This window comes from Mauremys reevesii, linkage group 1 (assembly GCF_016161935.1).
Source record: "Mauremys reevesii isolate NIE-2019 linkage group 1, ASM1616193v1, whole genome shotgun sequence".
Classification (NCBI taxonomy): Eukaryota; Metazoa; Chordata; order Testudines; family Geoemydidae; genus Mauremys; species Mauremys reevesii.
The window spans coordinates 100,138,441-100,159,133 of NC_052623.1; the positions used below are offsets into that span (position 1 = coordinate 100,138,441).

A 20,693-nucleotide genomic window follows, 5' to 3' on the forward strand; every position below is an offset into this window, starting at 1 on the left:
GAACCTCTTCCATTTCACTGCATAAGTCTTCCTAGCAGAATCCTTCCTGCTACCAGCCAAAATGTTCTGGACTTCCATGGAGTAGGTACTGTCCATGGCCATTAGCTAGCCAGCATCTAGGCTGTGAGGTGCAGCAGTGTTGGGTCCAGATACAGGATCTGGCCTTTGCTCTGCATGAGCATGTCGGACAGCACCAGAAGTATGTCAACATTAATCAGAGCAGAATGCCAGAATTCTCTGGGCCATGCTGGGGCTATCAGTATAATCAAGGCTGCATCATGCCAGAATGCCCTCAGGAGTCCTCGATAGACCATTCATGACTGTTTTGAGTATTGTTTTTGGAGCAGATCTGGTACGGTGTTTTGCAAAGATCCAGGCATGAGGTGACTAAAATAATTCAACCCTGTTGAAGGGGATTTGGTAACAACTATCTGCCGCCTTTAAGGTTGGTGCCTGTGAAGTTGGGGTTTCCCACAGCTCCCCTAGCTAGTTCCAACAAGCCTTCATTTATTTGCATTGCCAATGTACTGGGGACTGAGGACCACAGCCATTCACCTGACTTCTTGTGTACTATTTCTGCTAGAGTTTTCAGGGTATCTGCCATGCACTGAAGAAGCTCCAGGAAGGATCCAGTAGATGGCACCCTGAGGTGGGATAGTGAAGTGGTAACAGCCTCATCAGATAAAGATGAAGAAATCATCATAGCTAGCTGGACCTCTTGTCTCTTGCAGATCATCCTGTTCAGCATAAATCACACCACCAAGTCCCTGGACCAATTGCCTTCCTGAGATCTGTGACAGGAAGGAGAGCTGGGTTTAGAGGCAGGAGCAATGCATGGATCTCTTCTGCCGGTTGTACCCTCATGGGGCCCAGAATGGCCATGATTAAATAGGATATGGGTATGGTACTGAAGGCCATAAAGATTACTATGTTCCTCTCAAGACTTCCTGATGTCCACTCTTGTAGCCGTGTCCTCTGGAAATCTACCTATATTAACAGTAAACTAATGACAGAAAATCTGTGTGAAGAGACACAGGTGCTGCAGAGGTTCCATCTCACAGCCATAGGCAATAAGCAGGCACTGTAGGGTAGCTGCAGCTGCTTTACCCTTTGTTTTTGGCTACAGGATGCAGAAGGGCATTTAGGTGCATATGGGGCCTCAAGACACGGCTCTTGAAAAATATTCTGATAATTTGTGCATGGGGGCAGAAGAATTTACAGTTTACTAGCTGTAAATTTCTCATTTTACATATGTACCTGTCAATATGGAAGAACAAGTGGAGGTTACTTGTACCCATCCGAATGAGAGGTCACTTAGCTGAGGATATTGCATCTGATAATCTTTACCCTATAAAACTTCAAAAGAACAAGAATATAAAGAGTGAATTAACAGTAAATTAGATGAGAGGGATCCTTTCATCTTGCTGGATTTGTATGCTAGGCGAAGATCAATTCTCATCTGTTCTTACGTTGACATGCTGTGTTCAATGAGCCAATGCACAGCTTCACCACAGAGAGAGAAGATTAAAAGATGTCACAACATGAAGTTGTTCAATTGGTAATTGTTCTTCACTCATTCTTAATCCATTTGTGCCTAGTAGTGGCTTTCACATGTGTGACATCCATTGTTGGTGATGGATTAAACTGAAAAAGTCAGCACTAAATTATTACTAACTTACTGCACTGATTCTCTGAAAGAAGGTTGAAAAATATCCAAATGAGTTGTTTTAAGGTTTTAATATCTTTAATGTAAAATAGCTGAAATAGACGTGAAGAAATTGCTAAGACTGAAAAAAGTGAAAATCAGCCTCTGACCTACAAACATTTAATAGACAAGGTTTGATCTCAGTTACAGCAATATATCTAATTACGTCTCTTGAAATCAATTTGTTAATTAAGTTTACACTATGTAAAAGATAAGAACTGACCAAAGGAAAGCGACAAGAGTTAAATTTTAGTGAAATTTCAGCATATGTATTATTAATTCCACAATTATGGGGGAGATATATATTAGCTTCTTATTGTCTACTTTTTGTTCAGAATTCTTTCAGCAGGCAGCTTTGGATTACAAAGGCTTTATTTCCTTTTCAATCCAATACAATGTGCATGTTCTTGGCAACTCAATGAAATGCATTTATAAATCTAAATAGGTTTGTTACAGTGTAGACAGCTGGAATTACCACTTAATTTGGGAGGACATTCAGATGATTTTTGGTACCAAACACTGGAACTGGAAGAAGCAAATTTATTTACATGTCTTATCTAGACAACTTGGGCAATCTGTAAAACATATTTTGCCAAGACACACTGACAGAATACTGTTCAAAGGGAACTCGGATTCAAATCAGTAACAACTTAATCATCTTCAAAGCACCATATAAATACTAACACACAAATTTGAGTGTAAAATGAGCAACTTACCTTGTAATAAGACAATCTCTCAGTAGAAAATTTAGTGAATGGTACAGAGAAGGTAGATGAGAAGCTTCTGTCTCATAATGCAAGAAAGGAACATTCAGTGAAACTGAAACGTGTCAAATTCAAAACTGATGAAAAGAAATATTTTAACATCCTGTGTAATTAGACTCTGGAACTCACTGCCCCAGGATGTAGCTGAGGTAAAGACCTTAGCGAGATTCAAAGAGGGATTGGACACTTACATGAATAACAAGACTATCCAGAGTTATAACAATTACAAGAGTACTGGAAGAGATATAAAACTGCAGGTCTTAAACCAATCTAACTATTCGGGATTAGAATGAGATCCTCATATGGGCAGATTATCCCAGGTATGCCTATTGTGGGGTTTCTTGCACCTCACTCTGAAGCATCGGGGGCTGGCCCAAAGGTGTACTGGTTTAAAAAAAAAAAAAAAAAAAAAAGGTGGATAACCTAAACTCCATATTCCCCAAATGAGAAGTGGATAAACTCAGTTGACCGGAGTTTACTCTTGACTACATTACTGGGCTAGTCTCTATCAGAAACAGGATACTGGATAGACGGAGTAAGGATCTGATGCAATATGGCAATTTCTATGTTCCTATGTATGTCAGCACCAGTTGGTTCACAGCTTCTACTCAAACTGCTCACGTGCTCTGAAATCTGAATCAAATCATAATGACAAGCCAGGAAACAAATGAATGTTAGCATCTGTGGTTAGTTAGCAAAAAGGGAATTTCTTGCTCTAAAAGTGAGAACTATACTCGGTTTAAAAAAACAGAACTGAAAAACATATCAGTTCAACTGACAACCCACATTTCAACAATATAGTCTGAGCTACTCACTGGTGTCTTTATTTGCCTTTCTAACAACAAAGTTAAATGCACTCAACTTAAATCTAAACTAATATGTGATGCAGAAAAGGCCCAGAAACAATACATGCACATACATATAACACCAACAGGTTATATAAATTCTTCGTTTGAGCAGCCCACTGATAGGCAACACCACCGCATCTACTCCCCGGCCTTAACCACTCTTTTATACTACCCCTTTCACATTGGGAAAGTAATGGAGACCCAGTGTTTTATTTTAGTAGAGTACGAGCCCTCTTCATTCTCTCTAACTTCTTATATCAGAGGGGTAGCCATGTTAGTCTGTATCCACAAAAACAAGGAGTCCGGTGGCACCTTAAAGACTAACAAATTTATTTGGGCATAAGCTTTTGTGGGTAAAAAAATCTAAAAAAGTGGGGTTTTTACCCACAAAAGCTTATGCCCAAATAAATTTGTTAGTCTTTAAGGTGCCACCGGACTCCTCGTTGTTTAAGTTCTTATATCTTACCCTAGAGGCAATCCATTATTCTGTATATATTGCTGTGTTGTCCCCACCTCCAGGGTTTTCAAATTAAAAAAAAAAACAACTAACGACCTGAAGAATCACTGCAATTTTTCCTTTGGTTCAAGTAATTGGCATGCTAAATTTATTTTTTAACACAAAATAATACGGAAAAGAGAAATGCTGGAGGATCATAATGAAGGTACAGTTATTTTGTTTTATTAGGCCAATTCAAGTGGCATCTTTAATATTTTGTACTACATTTACAGCCTGTTTCTTGCATCATAAAATATAAAATGATATTCTATGATGACTGCAGTACTGCTTTATTGAAGTCTTGGAGAAGTAATGACTGTATTTATTGGAGCCCTTTATTTTACAAACAAAACAGCATCTCAAACTGAAGGTTTTGTATTAGTGGGCCTTTTTCTGAAAATATGCTTCCATAAATAGAAATAGAAAAAGAAAAGTTGTAAAATATCACCTATAAACATACGCAACACTGCATAAAATACAAGGCATCTGTCCCACTAAATCTTTTAAACAGTTCCAACAAAATATATTTATTTTAGAAAATAGATATCGTTTAAACACACTCTCAAAGAAAACTGATTTGTTTTCTTAACATTTAATCTTAAGCCAATTAAATGGGATGTTGAGTAGAGGATTTAACATAAAATGAACAAAAAAAAATCTATATGCAAATAATAAACCTTTTATGGCTTTGTAAGAGAAATTTCCCAGCCAGCTAAGGAATAAGACTAACAGAGACAAAAAATTGCTTTAAAGATGTAGGACTTTAGCTCTTCATTTAACAAAAGCTTCATAGTAGAGATCTGAAACTTGAAATTCCAAGAAAGAAATCATTGTGAAACATTAGTGCACATGACCGCAAAAAGACATAAGTAAAATCTCAAGAAAAAAAAGCAAGTTCTTGACTAGGAAGATGTTTCCTTTTTAAATACACAGTATCATTTGTTCTCTTACACATATTAAGTCAATGGGAGCTGTGCACATCTAGTCAACAGTAGAATCTGGCCTTATGTAAGACAGTTCTTTTATTGCTGTTTAATTTTTAAAAAAATGCTGATAGGATAGATTTCAGAGATTGGAACAGACTAATTCTCTGTTGGATGCATTCTTATCTTGTTTTCAGACAGAATAATTATGGAACACAATTACAGTACTGTATTTCAAATATGATAAAGGAAGTGAACATAGAATAGACTGTACTGAAATTTTAAAATATCTTTTGTTACAAAGTTAGTTTTGGATTAATATGTAACAAAATAAATAATGAAGTGTGACTGGCTGTAAGTTGACTTTTTTAAAACAGATAACAGTGCATCAAGCTTGCACAATAAATTAAAAATTACATCCTAGGTTTTATAAACTTTGAAATTGATTTTAAATATTTTGAACTGGTCCAAAGCTCTATATTTCAGTAATAAACTGTTTTACAACTGCCCCTTGCAATGCTGTGAATTTTTCTTGTGAAACACAGTACATCTTATACAAGAAAAAAACTGATGCATGTACATTATACTACAGAGTTTGAATATGCTCAACTTTGATTATGTGTAGGATAATTATCCTATTATAATCAAAACAATGCCCTTTAAATATCTGACAGTGTGTAACATTCATTGACTACAACCAGCCAATCTAAAAAAAATCCCCTTATAACTTAAATTTAAACGGTCCAATCCAGCATTCCTTATAAACTGGGAGTTTTGGGTATGGGAGGGATGCAGGACCAGGTCCTATATATAAGCTGTCTTTGGGGGAGAGGGGGAGAATCAACAAAATAGGAATGCCCACCTACCTTGGTAAAAACAAAATTATGAAATCTTCATATACTGATCTTACATTATCTATTCTTCCCATTCTGTTTGAATGCTTTAAGCAACATGTTAGTTATAAAATGTTTGACTTCACATATTGATGAAATGTTCAATGCCTCTGCAGTATGTACATCTTCCATTCCATCTCATGTAGAAGATTCAGTTGTGCCACCATAACTACTTTTTCCAAATGATGCTAAAGTTCATCATGTTTAAAAACTGTAACCAAAAAATAATAATGATATATATTCGCTCATATTTAAGCAGCAGTGCTGTAATACATTCTAAAATGTTAAAAAGGCCCCAATATCTTCAGGGGGCATTTTATTTATTCTCAGAGTCCTGAAAGTCAGATCACATATTTAAAAATTCACTGCATTTTTTAGACCCTGATAACAATTGACCATAAGCATTCATAAATAATCAAAATGACTAAAGAAACTATTAAGTATTATTTAGCAGCAGAGTGCATTTATTTGCCTTCTAATTTTTGAGCCATTAGGGTTCACATTTTCATGATTTTCTCTGAAAACGTTGGGGCTAAATATTTTTAAAATAAAAGTTGAAATTCTCACATAACTACCTGACTTCCAGAGCTCGAGTTTAACAAAAAACAAAAACAAACAAAACATTCCACCAAATATTGCAAGCCTCCTACTCATGAGAGCTGTCAACAATGAGATTATGCCAAGTTAAAGTTACATAAAGTAAATAAAATATGTATTTGTAATTTAAAGCCCCATAACGTTGTGATTTCATTTTTTGTTATAGGTGGGCTAGTAGCTCAATGCTTCTCATTATAAGACTCCATTTCAATTGCCTATAACTTTGTCAAACTAACTGTTTGGGGAGAAATTTAACATGCTTGATTTCTGTCTCAGGCTGAGCAATTTTGGAAAATTTCAGCCAAAATAATTAATCCGTTTCCAAGAATGAGCCTATGGGAAATACACTGTTTTGCCAATGTTCAAAATGTTGGCAACTTTTTAGAGCTATTATATTTTGAGCAGGGACTTGAAACTTTGCAGGGTGTGGCCTTTGTGTCTGAGGGCTTGGCTACACTGGCACTTTATACCGCAATAAACCCTCCCTTATAGAGTGCTCTACCTCACTCCCCATCCACACTGGCAAGGCACGTAGAACGCTCTGACTTCCTGGCTAGAGCGCTCCTGGTACTCTACCTCCAAGAGAGGGATAACAGCTGTTGCCTATTGGCTGAGACGCCCCAGGGCCAGCATGAACGAGGAGTTACGTTACAGCATTCTGACTGACCTCCGGAAACGTCCCATAATTCCCTTAAGTCAAGTGGCCTCTCTTCTCTTTGTTCTGAAATTGGCTGAGGAATGCAGAAGTGCCTTTTCAGCGCTCCGTTTCAGACAGTGGCTGCTTATCTGCAACGGGGCAAAGCAAACGTTTACTGAGTGAATGAATGAGAGGCGGGGGGCTAGGAGGATCTGAATTTACAAGATAGGGTGCTGACACACTCTCAGCACTCCAAAAACCCACTCTCTCTCTCTCCCCACATACAAATAACAAACCTCACCCTACCCGCCCCCCATTTGAAAAGCACAGTTGCAGCCACTTGAATGCTGGGATGGCTTCCCATAATCCACCACTCCCAATGCGGCTGCAAATGCCGTAAGTGTGGCCATGCCAGTGCGCTTGCAGCTGTCAGTATGGACAGACTGCAGCACTTTCCCTAGTGTGCTCTCTGAAGGCTGGTTTAACCCAAAGTGATCTACTGCTGCAAGTGTAGCCAAGCCCCGAGAGATGTCTTTTGACATCTTTGTGAAAATCCACCCAAATTTGGCCAGTTTATAAGCCTTTAAAAAAAATCCTGCAGTTTGCGTATGCTCAGTAGAGACTTGCTGGACCAGGGTTTCTCAAACAGGGGTCGCTGGTTTACCTGCCCCAACCGCAGGTCCGGCCGATCGTGGCTCCCACTGGCTGTGGTTCGCTGCTCTGGGCCAATGGGAGCTGCTGGAAGTGGCAGCCAGTAAGTCCCTCGGCCCGTGCCACTTCCAGCAGCTCCCATTGGCCCAGAGCAGCGATCCACGGCCAGTGGGAGCCGTGATCGGCTGGACCTGTGGACAGGGCAGGTAAACACACTGGCCCGGCCCCCAGGGGCTTTCCCTACACAAGCGGCGACCCCTGTTTGAGAAACCCTGTGCTAGACCATAGCTAAACTCCCCAAAGATTCCATCAGCACTGGGCATGCTTCAGAAAAGGGCTGACAAGGAATTGCCCTGCAATTGCAGAGTTGGACTGCTGTGGGTTGTCCAGGACCAAGGTCTGAGCAATGGAACTGACAGAAGGGAGATAGTCTCTTGTATGCTGTCAATGGCTCCAGGCAGCAACGAGGAAACTGCCTGATGGGAATGCAGAAAGGGATGGTGGAAGGAGCAGATTTGGGTAATGAGCCTGAGGATGGAAACTGGGACTTGGAAGCTGATCTGGGGACAAGGGGAGGGGAAATGGGAGGCTGTGATTGGGAGCTTGGTAAAGAGATACTGGCACTGGCTGGGCAAGAAGACTGAGACTGGGAGCTGTGGAGGAGGAGGCTGGGAACAAGTGGGGTGGGGGGTAGGAGGTGTGGGGGAGGGACCAAGATGCAGATCTGACAGTGGATGGGCAAAAAAAGTGGGACCAATAACTGGGGGAGGGGTGAGAATGAGATTGAACAAAGGGTCAGGGAAGGGGGGCTGGAAGTCAGTGTGGACAGGGAACACGGTTGAAGGAAGGGCTCAAACTTGGAGGGGAAAAGGTGGAATAAGTGTGCCCACTAGAGAACACACTCCTCTAGAGCCTGGAATGGAACCCAAGATTTCTCAGTCTCAGAATTCCTGTGATGTTAGCAAATATCTGCGAAAACCACTGGCAAAGTGTGTGTCTCATCTCCCTCTAATGATGATCCATATGGAGGGTGATAACCAATTGCTGCTATCAGTTAGTCTCTTAGCTCAAGTGGCAGAGGTCTGCACAGTGATTCTAAAGAATCCAACTATGCCGATGAACCATGTGGGTGTCAATATGATGCCACACTATGGAAAATGGTTACTTACATGTACAATATCTGTTGTTCTTTGAATTGTGCTGTACATGTATACACTCCACTTCAGGTGTATGTCCACCCAATGCACTCGCGTTGGAAACTTTTGCCAGCCATACCAGCAGGTGGTGAGTATGCCTCTGCTATACTTATACGCCAAGTTGAGGTAATAGGTAATAATTGGAGATATACCAATCTCCTAGAACTGGAAGGGACCTTGAAAGGTCATCAAGTCCAGCCCCCTGCCTTCACTAGCAGGACCAATTTTTGCCCCAGATCCCTAAGTGGCCCCCTCAAGGATTGAACTCACAACCCTGGGTTTAGCAGGCCAATGCTCAAACCACTGAGCTATCCCTCCCCCCATTTTGAGCATTTAAAGGGGCATGAATGCTGTCTCCCTCTCCGTTTCTTAGCACTGTCAGTAAGCTAAATCCAAAGTTGCAGGGAAGATGGTAGTAATGGTGGCAGTAGGGGTGTGTGGTGTTTATATGTGGACAGCTTATCTTGAAGAACAATAGTTACTGTACACGTAACTAACTGATTTCTCCTTGGAGTGATTGTGCAATTTATATTCCCAGGATCAGTTTCAGGAGCGGATGCCTGAGCATCAACTTCCAGGGGATGCTGTCCCACCTGTCTTTTTTAAATTTTGTTTTTTCGCTTGGTGGGGGGGGGGGTGAGGAGAAGGGAAAAGGATAGGGAGGGTGAAAATGTTTTCTGCATGTTAACAAAAGGGTTAGGGCTGCTCCTGTACATTCTGCTGTAGGTGGCTCACAAACAGTTTCTTTACATGTGGTGGGACTTTGGGCTACTTGAAGAGAGACTCCAGCACCGACTTGATGACGTTGGCGTAGTCTCAGGAAGCCTGAGTAACACCACAGTGTCTGGAGAAGGTTTGTACGGATGACCACATTGCTGCTTTGCAAATGTCCACTACAGAAATGTTGCTCAAAAAGGCAGATGCAGTGGCATGCGCCTTCGTGGAGTGGGCTGTTATTCTAGCTGGAAGAAAGATCTTTGCCGGACTTTAGCAAAGCTGGATGTACTCACAAATCCAATGTGAATTATGTTAAATCATAACAGATTGCCCTTTAATCCTGCCTGTTTCGAAGTCACCAAAATCTGATGAGAACAGCTTGCTGTAGATGATGCCAATGGGCGATGTCTGAGAGGCTCAGTAGTTCTTCTTGAGGCATCCTGAGGTCTCTGCTGCTGGTCGGGTCTGTACTGCATTTGGGGATTAAACCACTTCCCCTCTGTCACTGGGGTACAGAAACCCAGCAAATAAAGGGCCATGTGAAGGTCTTTCAATGTGCGCATTGCATCATCAGTTTTTTCAGCGAACAGCTTAGCACCTTTGAACAGTAGATCTTCTATTGTATTTTACGGTTCTTTTGGGATGCTGGAGGCCTACAACCAAGAAGAATCTCTCATTGAAATGGCGGTAGCTATCAAATGTGACATATCATCTGACTTGTTGGTAGCTGCTTGGAAGAATGTGTACACACTGAGATGACCTTTAGATACTATGGACAAAAAATGATCCCTGTATTCCTCAGGCAGTTTTCCTACACATTGTGGAATTGCTCTACAGTTAATAAAGGTATATTTGGACAAGAATGCTTCCTAAGTTGACACCCTTATATGAAGGCTGAGACTTTCTGCCATATAGATCTAGTCTCTTATATTCCTTATCTTTCGGGGTAGTCTTAGGGTGAGACTGCCTTGAATGCTCATTTTCTGCACTAACGAGTCTGGGATGGCATGCATAAAAAATACTTGGATTCTTTCTGGGGGACTTGGTATATTTTGTCCACCCATTTGGCAGTGGGTGGAATAGAGACTTGAGTCTGCCAAAGGGTCTTTCCAGGTTCCAGCAAGGCTTATTTAATGGGAAGGACAACCCTTCCAGGAGCAGGAGTTTGCAAGATGTCCAGTAGTTTGTACAGATTGTCTTGCACAAATCATAGAATCATAGAATTCAAGATCAGAAGGGACCATTATGATCATCTAGTCTGACCTCCTGCAAAATGCAGGCCACATAAGCCGATCCACCCACTCCTTAGCAAGTGACCCCTGCCCCATGCTTCGGAGGAAGGCGAAAAACCTCCAGGGCCATTGCCAATCTTCCCTGGAGGAAAATTCCTTCCCGACCCCAAATATGGCGGTCAGCTGAACCCCGAGCATGCGGGCAAGACTCTCCAGCCAAACCCTCTGGAAAAGGTTATATCATACCAGGCACATAATTGACCTATTGACTAAGCCCGTTATCCTATCATACCATCCCCTCCATAAACTTATCTAGCTTAATCTTAAAGTCATGGAGGTCCTTCGCCCCACTGTTTCCTCGGTAGACTGTTCCAGTATTGCACTCCCTGATGGTTAGAAACCTTCGTCTAATTTCAAGCCTGAATTTCCTGACTGACAGTTTATATCCGTTCGTCCTCGTGTCCACATTAGCACTGAGCTGAAATAATTCTTCTCCTTCCTGGTATTTATCCTCTGATATATTTAAAGAGTGTAATCATATCTCCTCTTATCCTTCTTTTGGTTAAGGAAAACAAACCGAGCTCCTCAAGTCTCCTTTCATACGAAAGGCCTTCCATTCCTCGGATCATTCTAGTGGCCCTTCTTTGTACCTGTTCTAGTTTGAATTCATCCTTCTTAAACATGGGAGACCAAAACTGCACACAATACTCCAAATGAGGTCTCACCAACGCCTTACATAACGGGACTAGCACCTCCTTATCCCTACTAGAAATACCTCGCCTAATGCAACCCAAGACCGCATTAGCTTTTTTAACGGCCACATCACATTGCCTACTCATAGTCATCTTGCGATCAACCAGGACTCCTAGGTCCTTCTCCTCCTCCGTTACTTCCAACTGGTGCGTCCCCAGCTTATAACTAAAGTTCTTGTTAGACATCCCTAAATGCATAACCTTACACTTCTTACTATTGAATTTCATCTTGTTACTAATACTCCAGTTTACAAGGTCATCTAAATCTCCCTGGAGAATATCCCGATCCTCTTCCGAATTGACAATACCCCCCAACTTGGTGTCATCCGCAAACTTTATCAGCCCACTCCTACTCTTGGTTCCCAGGTCAGCAATAAATAGATTGAATAAAATCGGACCCAAAACCGAGCCTTGAGGAACTCCACTGGTAACCCCCCTCCAACCGGACAGTTCCCCCTTCAATACTACCCTCTGCAGTCTCCCCTTTAACCAGCTCCTTATCCACCTCTGGATTTTCATTTCGATCCCCATCTTTTCCAATTTAACCAGTAATTCTTCATGCGGTACCGTATCAAACGCCTTACTGAAATCCAGATATATGAGATCCACCGCATTTCCCTTGTCTAAAAAATCTGTTACTCTCTCAAAGAAGGAGATCAAGTTGGTTTGGCACGATCTACCTTTCGTAAATCCATGCTGTAATCTATCCCAGTTGCCATCGGCCTCATGCTCCGGAACCACAAATTCTGCCTGTATTTCCAGAGATGTGGCCACTTGCCTTATGAAGTCCTGAAAAACTTTAAAGTCCTCAGGAGGAGATGATGTCAACTCTGGGGTGATGGCCTCATCTGGAGAGAGGAAGAACTATGAGGGAAAGGGAAATATGTAGATGTTTCTCCCTAGTGTCCTCTTTCTCTGTGAGCACAAATAAAAAGGGAGGTTGTAGGATTAGAGAAAGATCTTCTCTAGGTGCCACAGATACAGAATGTGACTTTCTCCTGCACTGGTGGTTGACAGGGGCCTACATTGTTTTGATGAAGGCCAGTAAGGCTGAGGACAGTCGTCTTTGTATTGCCCACAGTGGAGGGCACCATACTGGGGCATTGCTATAATAATGATTTTGCTCTGGAGTTGGGGAAGCTCTACAACATTTTCAGTATGGCAACCTAAATGACCTATTGAAGATATGGGTCTATCATGATCAGAGTTCAAAGAGGAGGAAATAAAACTATCCTCAGTAAATTGCGGAGCAGTCCCTGTAGGCATCAGAGGAGGTCTCAGCCCTGGGGACACCCAGTGATATCCGTTGGGTACGAAAAGTTGACAAAGGATTTGATGGTGCTGATGGATGAGGCAATCCAAATGCAGACAGATGAGTCAATGGAACCAAAATAATATACATCAACAAAGTGGATGGAACTACTGGAACTGTGGTGGTAAGTGAAGATGCCAGCGCCGGCAGTAATGGTAAAGTTGAGGCCATAGAGACTAGAACTGCACAATCCAACAAAGGAGAGTCTGGGAGAGGGAGACACAGAAGGTCTTTTGCCATAAAGAATGCCTGTGGCACCAACAGCAGAAGTAAGTGCTTGAACGCTGACACTGGTGGTGCTGGAGTTGACAGCAGTGGGGTCGAAGATTTCACTAGTAGGGGTGAAGACATTAGTCTTGATGGTCCTGCTGGTGCTGTCTTGGACAGTGTCAGTGAGCATCAGGGCTTATAGTGTTGGGATATGTAAGGGTTAAGTAGAGACCTGGGAAACCGCTGGTGTGTTGGTATGGTATTAGGGAGTAGAGTCACAAGCAGGCACCGTTTCTTCACTTGATAGATAAGTGTCATCTCTTGCCCTCCCCTTCAGCTTGCTGGGAATAAAGAAGTGTTGCAGCTGCATAAGAAATGTAGTTGTCTAAAGGATACTTTTGTGTAAAGAAGTGTTATCTCCCACTCTCTTCCTTTCCCAGCTACATAAACAAGCTCGGTATCACGGCCCCTCCCTCCCTCCCCTGAGAACTGCTGATTAAGGGAACTTGTAGCAACAATTATTGCAAAGAAATGTATTTTCAAGGTAAAAACGTGTGTATAATATGTTAATGCTGTAATCAGTCAATAGGGATGGGTTTAATCATAGTATGGGAGTTTCTATTACTTAAAAAGGGTTTTTGGGGGGTTGTAGCGAATGTAGGTATTTACATAGATAAAAGAGTGTGATGTAATTAATTCAGTGCTTACTCAACAACTAGGTTGAGGGGAACAAGTACCACAATAAAGAAGCATGTCTACTCAATCCGCCTCTGGGTCAACCTGCTCATCATTCTCTAACAGCCAGTGCCGGCAGTAATGGTAAAGTTGATGGCATTGAGACTAGAACTGCACAATGCAACAAAGAGTCTGGGAGAGGGAGACACAGAAGGTCTTTTGCCACAAAGAATGCCTGTGGCACCACCAGCAGAAGTAAGTGCTCGAACGCTGACACTGGGGGTGCTGGAGTTGACGGTAGTGGGGTCGAAGATTTCTCTGGTAGGGGTGAAGACATTAGTCTTGATGGTCCTGCCTTGGGCAGTACCGGTGAGCATCAGGGCTTATGACCAGACCTCAACTTGGCACTGGAAGACTTCTTCAGAGCTTTCTTCTGAGAGGAAGAATGAGCCTTCAAAAGTGTAGCAGTCTCTGAGAGTGAGGAGAGTTTTGTGCACTTTGAGAAGGCCATGGGAGATGATGAGCAATGTTTCTCACCAGATTTTGGTTTATATGCTGAGGCAGTCAGGTGGGAACTCCTTGTGAATAAACTCAGTCTATCCTCTCATGGTCAGGGTTGGGCTCTGAAGAGGGATGCATTACCTTCTAAGGAAGATGTACTTTAAGGCGGAAATCCCGCCTTTTTTTTTCTTTTTGGGAAGGAGGTACAAATAGGGTATTTGTTTTTCACATGTCCCTCACCTAAGCAGATTAGGGAACTTTTGTTCCTGTTATTAACAGAGATCATGGGCCTGTATGTGGCACACTGTTTGAAATTTGGGAATTTCTGCACAGTAAAATCCCATATAAATTCACTAACTTACTTACTACACTAAAATAATATTAAATTAAGCTACAAGTATAAAAAAAATGTCCCCTAAAGGCTAGCTAACCAAAGCCCAAGAGCATCAGAGAGAGATGGGTGGTAAGACGGAACTGACAAGGAGGCTGCAGTCATGCCCCTTTATACTGTCATCTTGGCGAATGAGGACAGCAGAAGTGCACATGCTGCCTGATGGTACGGCTGACAAAAATCTCCAACTCAAGTGCATTGGGTGCACCTACACCTACAGTGGAATGTGTATGTGCAGAATCACTAAGAATTATTTCTGGTTTTTTTTTCAGTTTGCTTTTTTAAAAAGCTAAGAAACTACATATAAAACTATGTGAAAAGATTATTAAAGTTGCAAAGTCAAGCACTCAAAAGCTAGGAAAAAACAATAGTAAAGTTGCACAGGTAACCTTAACTCAGTCCCCTTGTAGCATATGCATTATGGTTAGGACTTCTGATTTTCAGTTTTAACTAATAAACACTGACAAAACAATCCCGACAACAAAAAAAGTGTTTATCCCATAAATACTGCAAAAACACCAGAAATGATTACTTGTATCTAAGGGCTTGTCTACAAGGAGCAATAATGTGGACTATGGGGTGTTTCTTCTAAAGTGTGGTAATGGATTGTGCATTAGTTGGTCAGTGTAGACCCTACTGGTAAGCACTAATTGTTCCCTAGTGAGCTTTAACATAGTGTTATTTTAAACAGTATTATGTTAAAGTGCACTAAGAACATTACAACATAATATATAATGTAATGAGTAATGGGGATAATAGCATCCCCTTACCTCACAAAGGCATTGTGGAAAAAAAAGTATTAATATTTCTGAAGCACTGATATTACAGTAATGGACACCACAGAAAAGCCCATGAGGAAATTAATAATTCTGTCTTTGATCAGGGTTTGAATCATGTGCAGTTAATAAGACCTGGGTCCACATATTGAACAATAAGGATAAAACAAAATATTAAACAGTTGCTAATAAGCAAGCACCAAGAAATCTGTTCACTGCATGAGGCGTGGATAGTGTTGAAAAATACCAAATGATCATGTAATGAAAAAAATACTATAATGCATATAAACAATGGGGCCAAATTAAAATTGCACAAGCATGTCCTAACTTTTGACTGATTGACTTTGCAACCTTAATTATTTTCTTTTAACTGTTTTTATGTGTAATTTGATCTCTCTCACACTTCATAATACATTTACAAAGTTGACTCTGTTCATTAGTCTGTATTTTGAGATACTATAGAATTTACACCAGAGACAGTACCAAGAAATGTTTTATAGAGAATAAAACAACAGTCAAGTGATTATGAAGTAAATTTCAAACTGGGCTATCATTGCTGCCCAAATACGTTTTAATTTTGAGGACACCAGTGAGGACACCATAAAGTTAAACATTTTGGATGAAGTCCTGTTCCTACTGAAGTCAAAGTAAATGTTGCCACTGACCTCAATAAGGCCGGGATTTTATCCTTTCAATGTAGTTTTTAGGCACAAAGGCATCATGTAACTAATACAATGTACACAACTTCCTCAAGAGAACGGAGAATGACTCAAGGCACAATACATATGTATACTAGCCCCAATCTTTGCTTAAATTGCCAATGAGAAATCAGATAAACATGCATGTGAAAAAGCTTATTCTCTTACCTTTTCGAGAAGACTGAGTCAAGTTTTTCTTCCCTTTTTCTATTTGCTTTATTAGCTTTCGTATTTCAGAGTCATACTGAACCCATTCTGGGACTATTCTCAATGCAGCCTTTAGTTTGGGTTCTTTGGTTTTGGGGTTATTGCACTGCAAGTATAAAATACATCACACTTGAAAAAACACCAAGCATTCTAAGTAAACACAAGTATTCTCTTCAGCGTTAGTGATGGAAAAACAACAGGTCATTAAACAGAACACTGCTAAAACTAGCTACAAACTTAAACACTGACTAGGACAACAATGAGTGTTTCACTATGTATCCCTTTTTAAATCAACGTGGACTATTAATTCACTGGAAAACAAACTATGTCAAAACAAATTTTAAATGTTTTAAAGAAATTAAATAACTATTATGCAAATTGGCAAAAAATCCACCTATTAATATTTTGCAGTACAGCAGAGCACAATAGAACTATTATTTACCATACCTTTCAGTCACTACTCCTTTAGTCATTCTAAACATCAGGGTAACATTCTTTATATTTCATAAACAGGACCATCTGTCACTAGCCCATAGGAATGTCTTCAGTCTCCTATATAATCATTCATCTCTCTCAATTACCTTATGCCTAATTAGCTATTCTGTTAGCATTACAAATCACTTAAAGGGGAACATACAGTATGAAATGGTCTATAAACCAAAATCTGATAGTTATTTAAACCATTTTAATTGAAATACTTTTCACTTCTATTGGGCTCCTCTTTGAAGAGATAATCAAATGTTTTGTCAAGTGCCCAGTGGTACTGTAACGCTACTTCAGGAATTGCCAAGTATTAGGAATATACTGATACACTGATTTTAGATAACTAAGATCTCTGTCTCTCTATCTAAGTCTATGAGACTCTTTAGTGGAGTCTGCAAAAGACATTGATTAGCTGGGTAAAGGGATTTAGGAAGTGAAGATAAAGGGAAAAAGACCATATAGTCAGACTGATAAATTAACTCAAACTGATTTAAAAAGAACTAACGCTTTAGATATATGTGCCAGATCAACATAAGACCTTAATGGAAAAAAAAAAAAAAGGATTTCCCTGGCCACTTTGTGATCTTTGGATTGGAAAAAATTGAAGAATAATGACTGATCCTTACATGATGGTACAAGGGAAGAAGGATCAGCAAAATAAACCTAAAACTTTATATAAATTAAATCAACATGAGTGAGGTAAGGCATAAATAATCTCTCTCACACAAAAACTCATCTATTCCCAGGAAGATCTGAACTAAGCACAGAGTAGTGTGGCATCTTTTTTACTTTCATAGTGTTAGGGAATAAACATTTGGTCACTTCATGTGCATTTCTATTCTCAAATATTATGTCTCATAATTAGAGATGGTCAAATAATGGAAAAAATATTCACAACTTCTGCCTCCCCCTAATTCTTTGGCAAAATTTTGTTTTTGACAGAAATGTTCCAACCAATTCTATAAGTAATCCTAGAAGTGGTTACAGCTGATTTCCACCAACCAAGGGCTCACAACTGCTTACTCCAATAAAAGCAAAAATGGTATGAAAGCTACAAAATATACACAATAAACCTTTGGTAACAAACACCAAATGATTATTATTCTTCAGAACAACTATGCCTGGCTCTATAATCTGAGATCACGGTGGGTCAAGACTGCAAAACATATGCCTTCAGAAATAAGTTACAGGTAAGGAACATTTTTCTCTCCCGCCTCCAAGCCCTTCTCTACACACACTTTTCATAGTATGTTGTATACATGGGTGTGCATACCCCCCCATAAGTTAAAGTAATACTCATATGATAGATAAATTATGAAATCATTCATATATCTATCAAGTTCTTTTCATCATTTGACCTGCATTCTGCCACCTCTCTCTAGAACTTAATCCAACATTCCAAATCCTTACAGTTTCCAATAAATTACTATTGTTTAAAATCAATGTTCCAGAAATATGTTTTTTCCTCCTGTTTCCCCCAATATGGAATATCTCCCTCAAATTATGCCTAACAAGTCTCTTCTTATCTCCCCAACTCATCTGTACTGTTGAGGCTGACTGAGGATTAAAGGCTCACTGGTAATACTCCTCAAAAGGAGGCTGAGCCTTTCTGTGCTACAGAGGGAGTGTAGTACTGGCACACAGGGACCAGCTACACTTAACCTTTCAAATACCTTACCATAGTTCTATTGTTTGCTTGAGGATAGGGGAAGGAGAGGGAAACTATATAGGACAGTGGGGAAAAGAGCTTGCTATTATTATCCAGTACAGCCCAGCAGCCTCCAAAGCTGAAACTGCAAATTAAGCAAAAAATTGGGAAGAGAGCTATTCTTGTAATCTGCTCTGAGAGGAATGGAGGCATATTACTGTCCTTCAGCCACTTATACAAGGGGAGTCTGTGTTGCAGAACTTTCCAGCACAGCTGCCTCCATGTCACTCAGTGGGTGATGGTAAAACCAGTAGCCATCAGAACTGACAGGGTCTTGTATATGAGTACAGAGCTAAATTTCATATCTTGTGAAAATTGAAGAAACTTGGGTTAATAAAATGACATTTTCATTAACTCTTAATTGACTTACCAAATCAATTGTTTTAGCCTTTTTCTTTGATTCATCGTTACACCAGGTTTCACACCAGAGCCATTCTTGAGGGAGAGACTTAATGGCCAACTGATGAATCATATTATTGGGAAGATCCTGCATAATTACGTAACAAATCACAAAATTAGTAACCCTGAATTTTGATATGCTAATAACCAGTTACCAAAAACTGAATTATAGCACTACTACTTGAAGGAGACAGCAGAGAACACCTCTCTCTGTTTTTATTTCTATGAAGTATTTTTATTCTCTAAGTTTCTCTCTCTGTGCTTGTCTATTTGTTTTTCAAATTGGTTAATAACTGCTAGTCTTTGGTATCCAGTCCCATCGCTTAATTACAATATGAGTACGGAGGTCTTCCTTGTATTGCCATAATGTGTGGTCTTCTCTTATTCAATTCATATTCTGATATTTGATGCAAGTGATGCTGCTTCTACCTGATATTTATGGGTCTGCTTCAGCAACCTTATTCACAGTAAGTGCTACTCAATATAAAGGTTGTAGAATTAGGTCCTGTGAAATTATCAAAGCATAACTGAATCACTTCCCATTCCCCAAACGTCCAAAACTATTTTTCTTAAACTTCTTCCAAGAGAAAAATGCTAATACTGCATTCTACAACCCATTTATCATAGAATCTCAGGGTTGGAAGGGACCTCAGGAGGTCATCTAGTCCAACCCCCTGCTCAAAGCAGGACCAAACCAAACTAAATCATCCCAGCCAGGGCTTTGTCAAGCCTGACCTTAAAAACCTCTAAGGAAGGAGATTCCACCACCTCCCTAGGTAACCCATTCCAGTTCTTCACCACCCTACTAGTGAAAAAGTTTTTCCTGATATCCAACCTAAACCTCCCCCTCTGCAACTTGAGACCATTACTCCTTGTTCTGTCATCTTCTACCACTGAGAACAGTCTAGATCCATCCTCTTTGGAACCCCCTTTCAGGTAGTTGAAAGCAGCTATCAAATCCCCCCTCATTCTTCTCTTCTGCAGGCTAAACAATCTCAGTTCCCTCAGCCTCTCCTCATAAGTCATGTGCTCCAGCCCCCTAATCATTTTTGTTGCCCTCCGCTGGACTCTCTCCAATTTATCCACATCCTTCTTGTAGTGTGGGGCCCAAAACTGGACACAGTACTCCAAATGAGGCCTCACCAGTGCTGAATAGAGGGGAATGATCACATCCCTCGATCTGCTGGAAATGCCCCTACTTATACAACCCAAAATGCCATTAGCCTTCTTGGCAACAAGGGCACACTGTTGACTCATATTCAGCTTTTCGTCCACCGTAACCCCTAGGTCCTTTTCTGCAGAACTGCTGCCCAGCCAGACTAGGTCCCTAGTCTGTAGCAGTGCATGGGATTCTTCCGTCCTAAGTGCAGGACTCTGCACTTGTCCTTGTTGAACCTCATCATATTTCTTTTGGCCCAATCCTCTAATTTGTCTAAATAAAAATTTACTTTTTATTTTATTTTTTAAAAGAAAGGCAGACTCCAGAGTGCTATTTTGAAAAAGGTAAAAGTAATAAAAGTATTTCCTATGCTCTTCTCCTAACTCAAATTTCCTTGTTTTTAACCCATCTTTACACAATGGGTTGCAGATGCCTATGGCTGATAAACTGTACAGTCAATTGCTTGATCGCACGTTGGTTCTTTATGAACTATACTTGAGACCAAATAACCAGTTAGGTGTATTGCTATAAACCAATAATAATATAGCACAGGAAAAAGGTTCTATGATACCAGTCTCAGGGAAGCCGTCTCATGCAGCATGTTAACATTCACCTTATACAGAAGGTGTGTTCCCAAAGTTACATCCCTAAAGTCACCTTTTTATACTCTACCTGTTTACAAATAAATGGTACTGTATATGTCATGTGAAACTAGATTTAACCAATCAGCTTTCTACCTTTTTTTCTGGTACCACTGTGTACC

At 40.4% G+C, this 20,693-nt stretch overlaps 1 protein-coding gene across 11 annotated transcripts in view; it reads right to left on the reverse strand.

Moving 5' to 3' along the window:
* Positions 1–20,693, reverse strand: part of UGGT2 (UDP-glucose glycoprotein glucosyltransferase 2) — a 413,106-nt gene that overhangs the window by 29,583 nt on the left and 362,830 nt on the right. For 9 of the 11 annotated variants that reach the window (XM_039499669.1, XM_039499672.1, XM_039499662.1 and 6 more), the window contains 3 exons: positions 18,743–18,859; positions 16,143–16,287; positions 4,858–5,840 (listed from right to left, as the gene is read on the reverse strand). In XM_039499669.1, coding sequence (XP_039355603.1) covers positions 5,818–5,840; positions 16,143–16,287; positions 18,743–18,859 — 285 coding nt within the window. In that variant the 3' untranslated portion in view covers positions 4,858–5,817. Of the gene's footprint in view, positions 1–4,857; positions 5,841–16,142; positions 16,288–18,742; positions 18,860–20,693 lie in introns of those variants that run through there. The other 2 variants (XR_005588059.1, XR_005588057.1) reach the window with 1 other exon arrangement.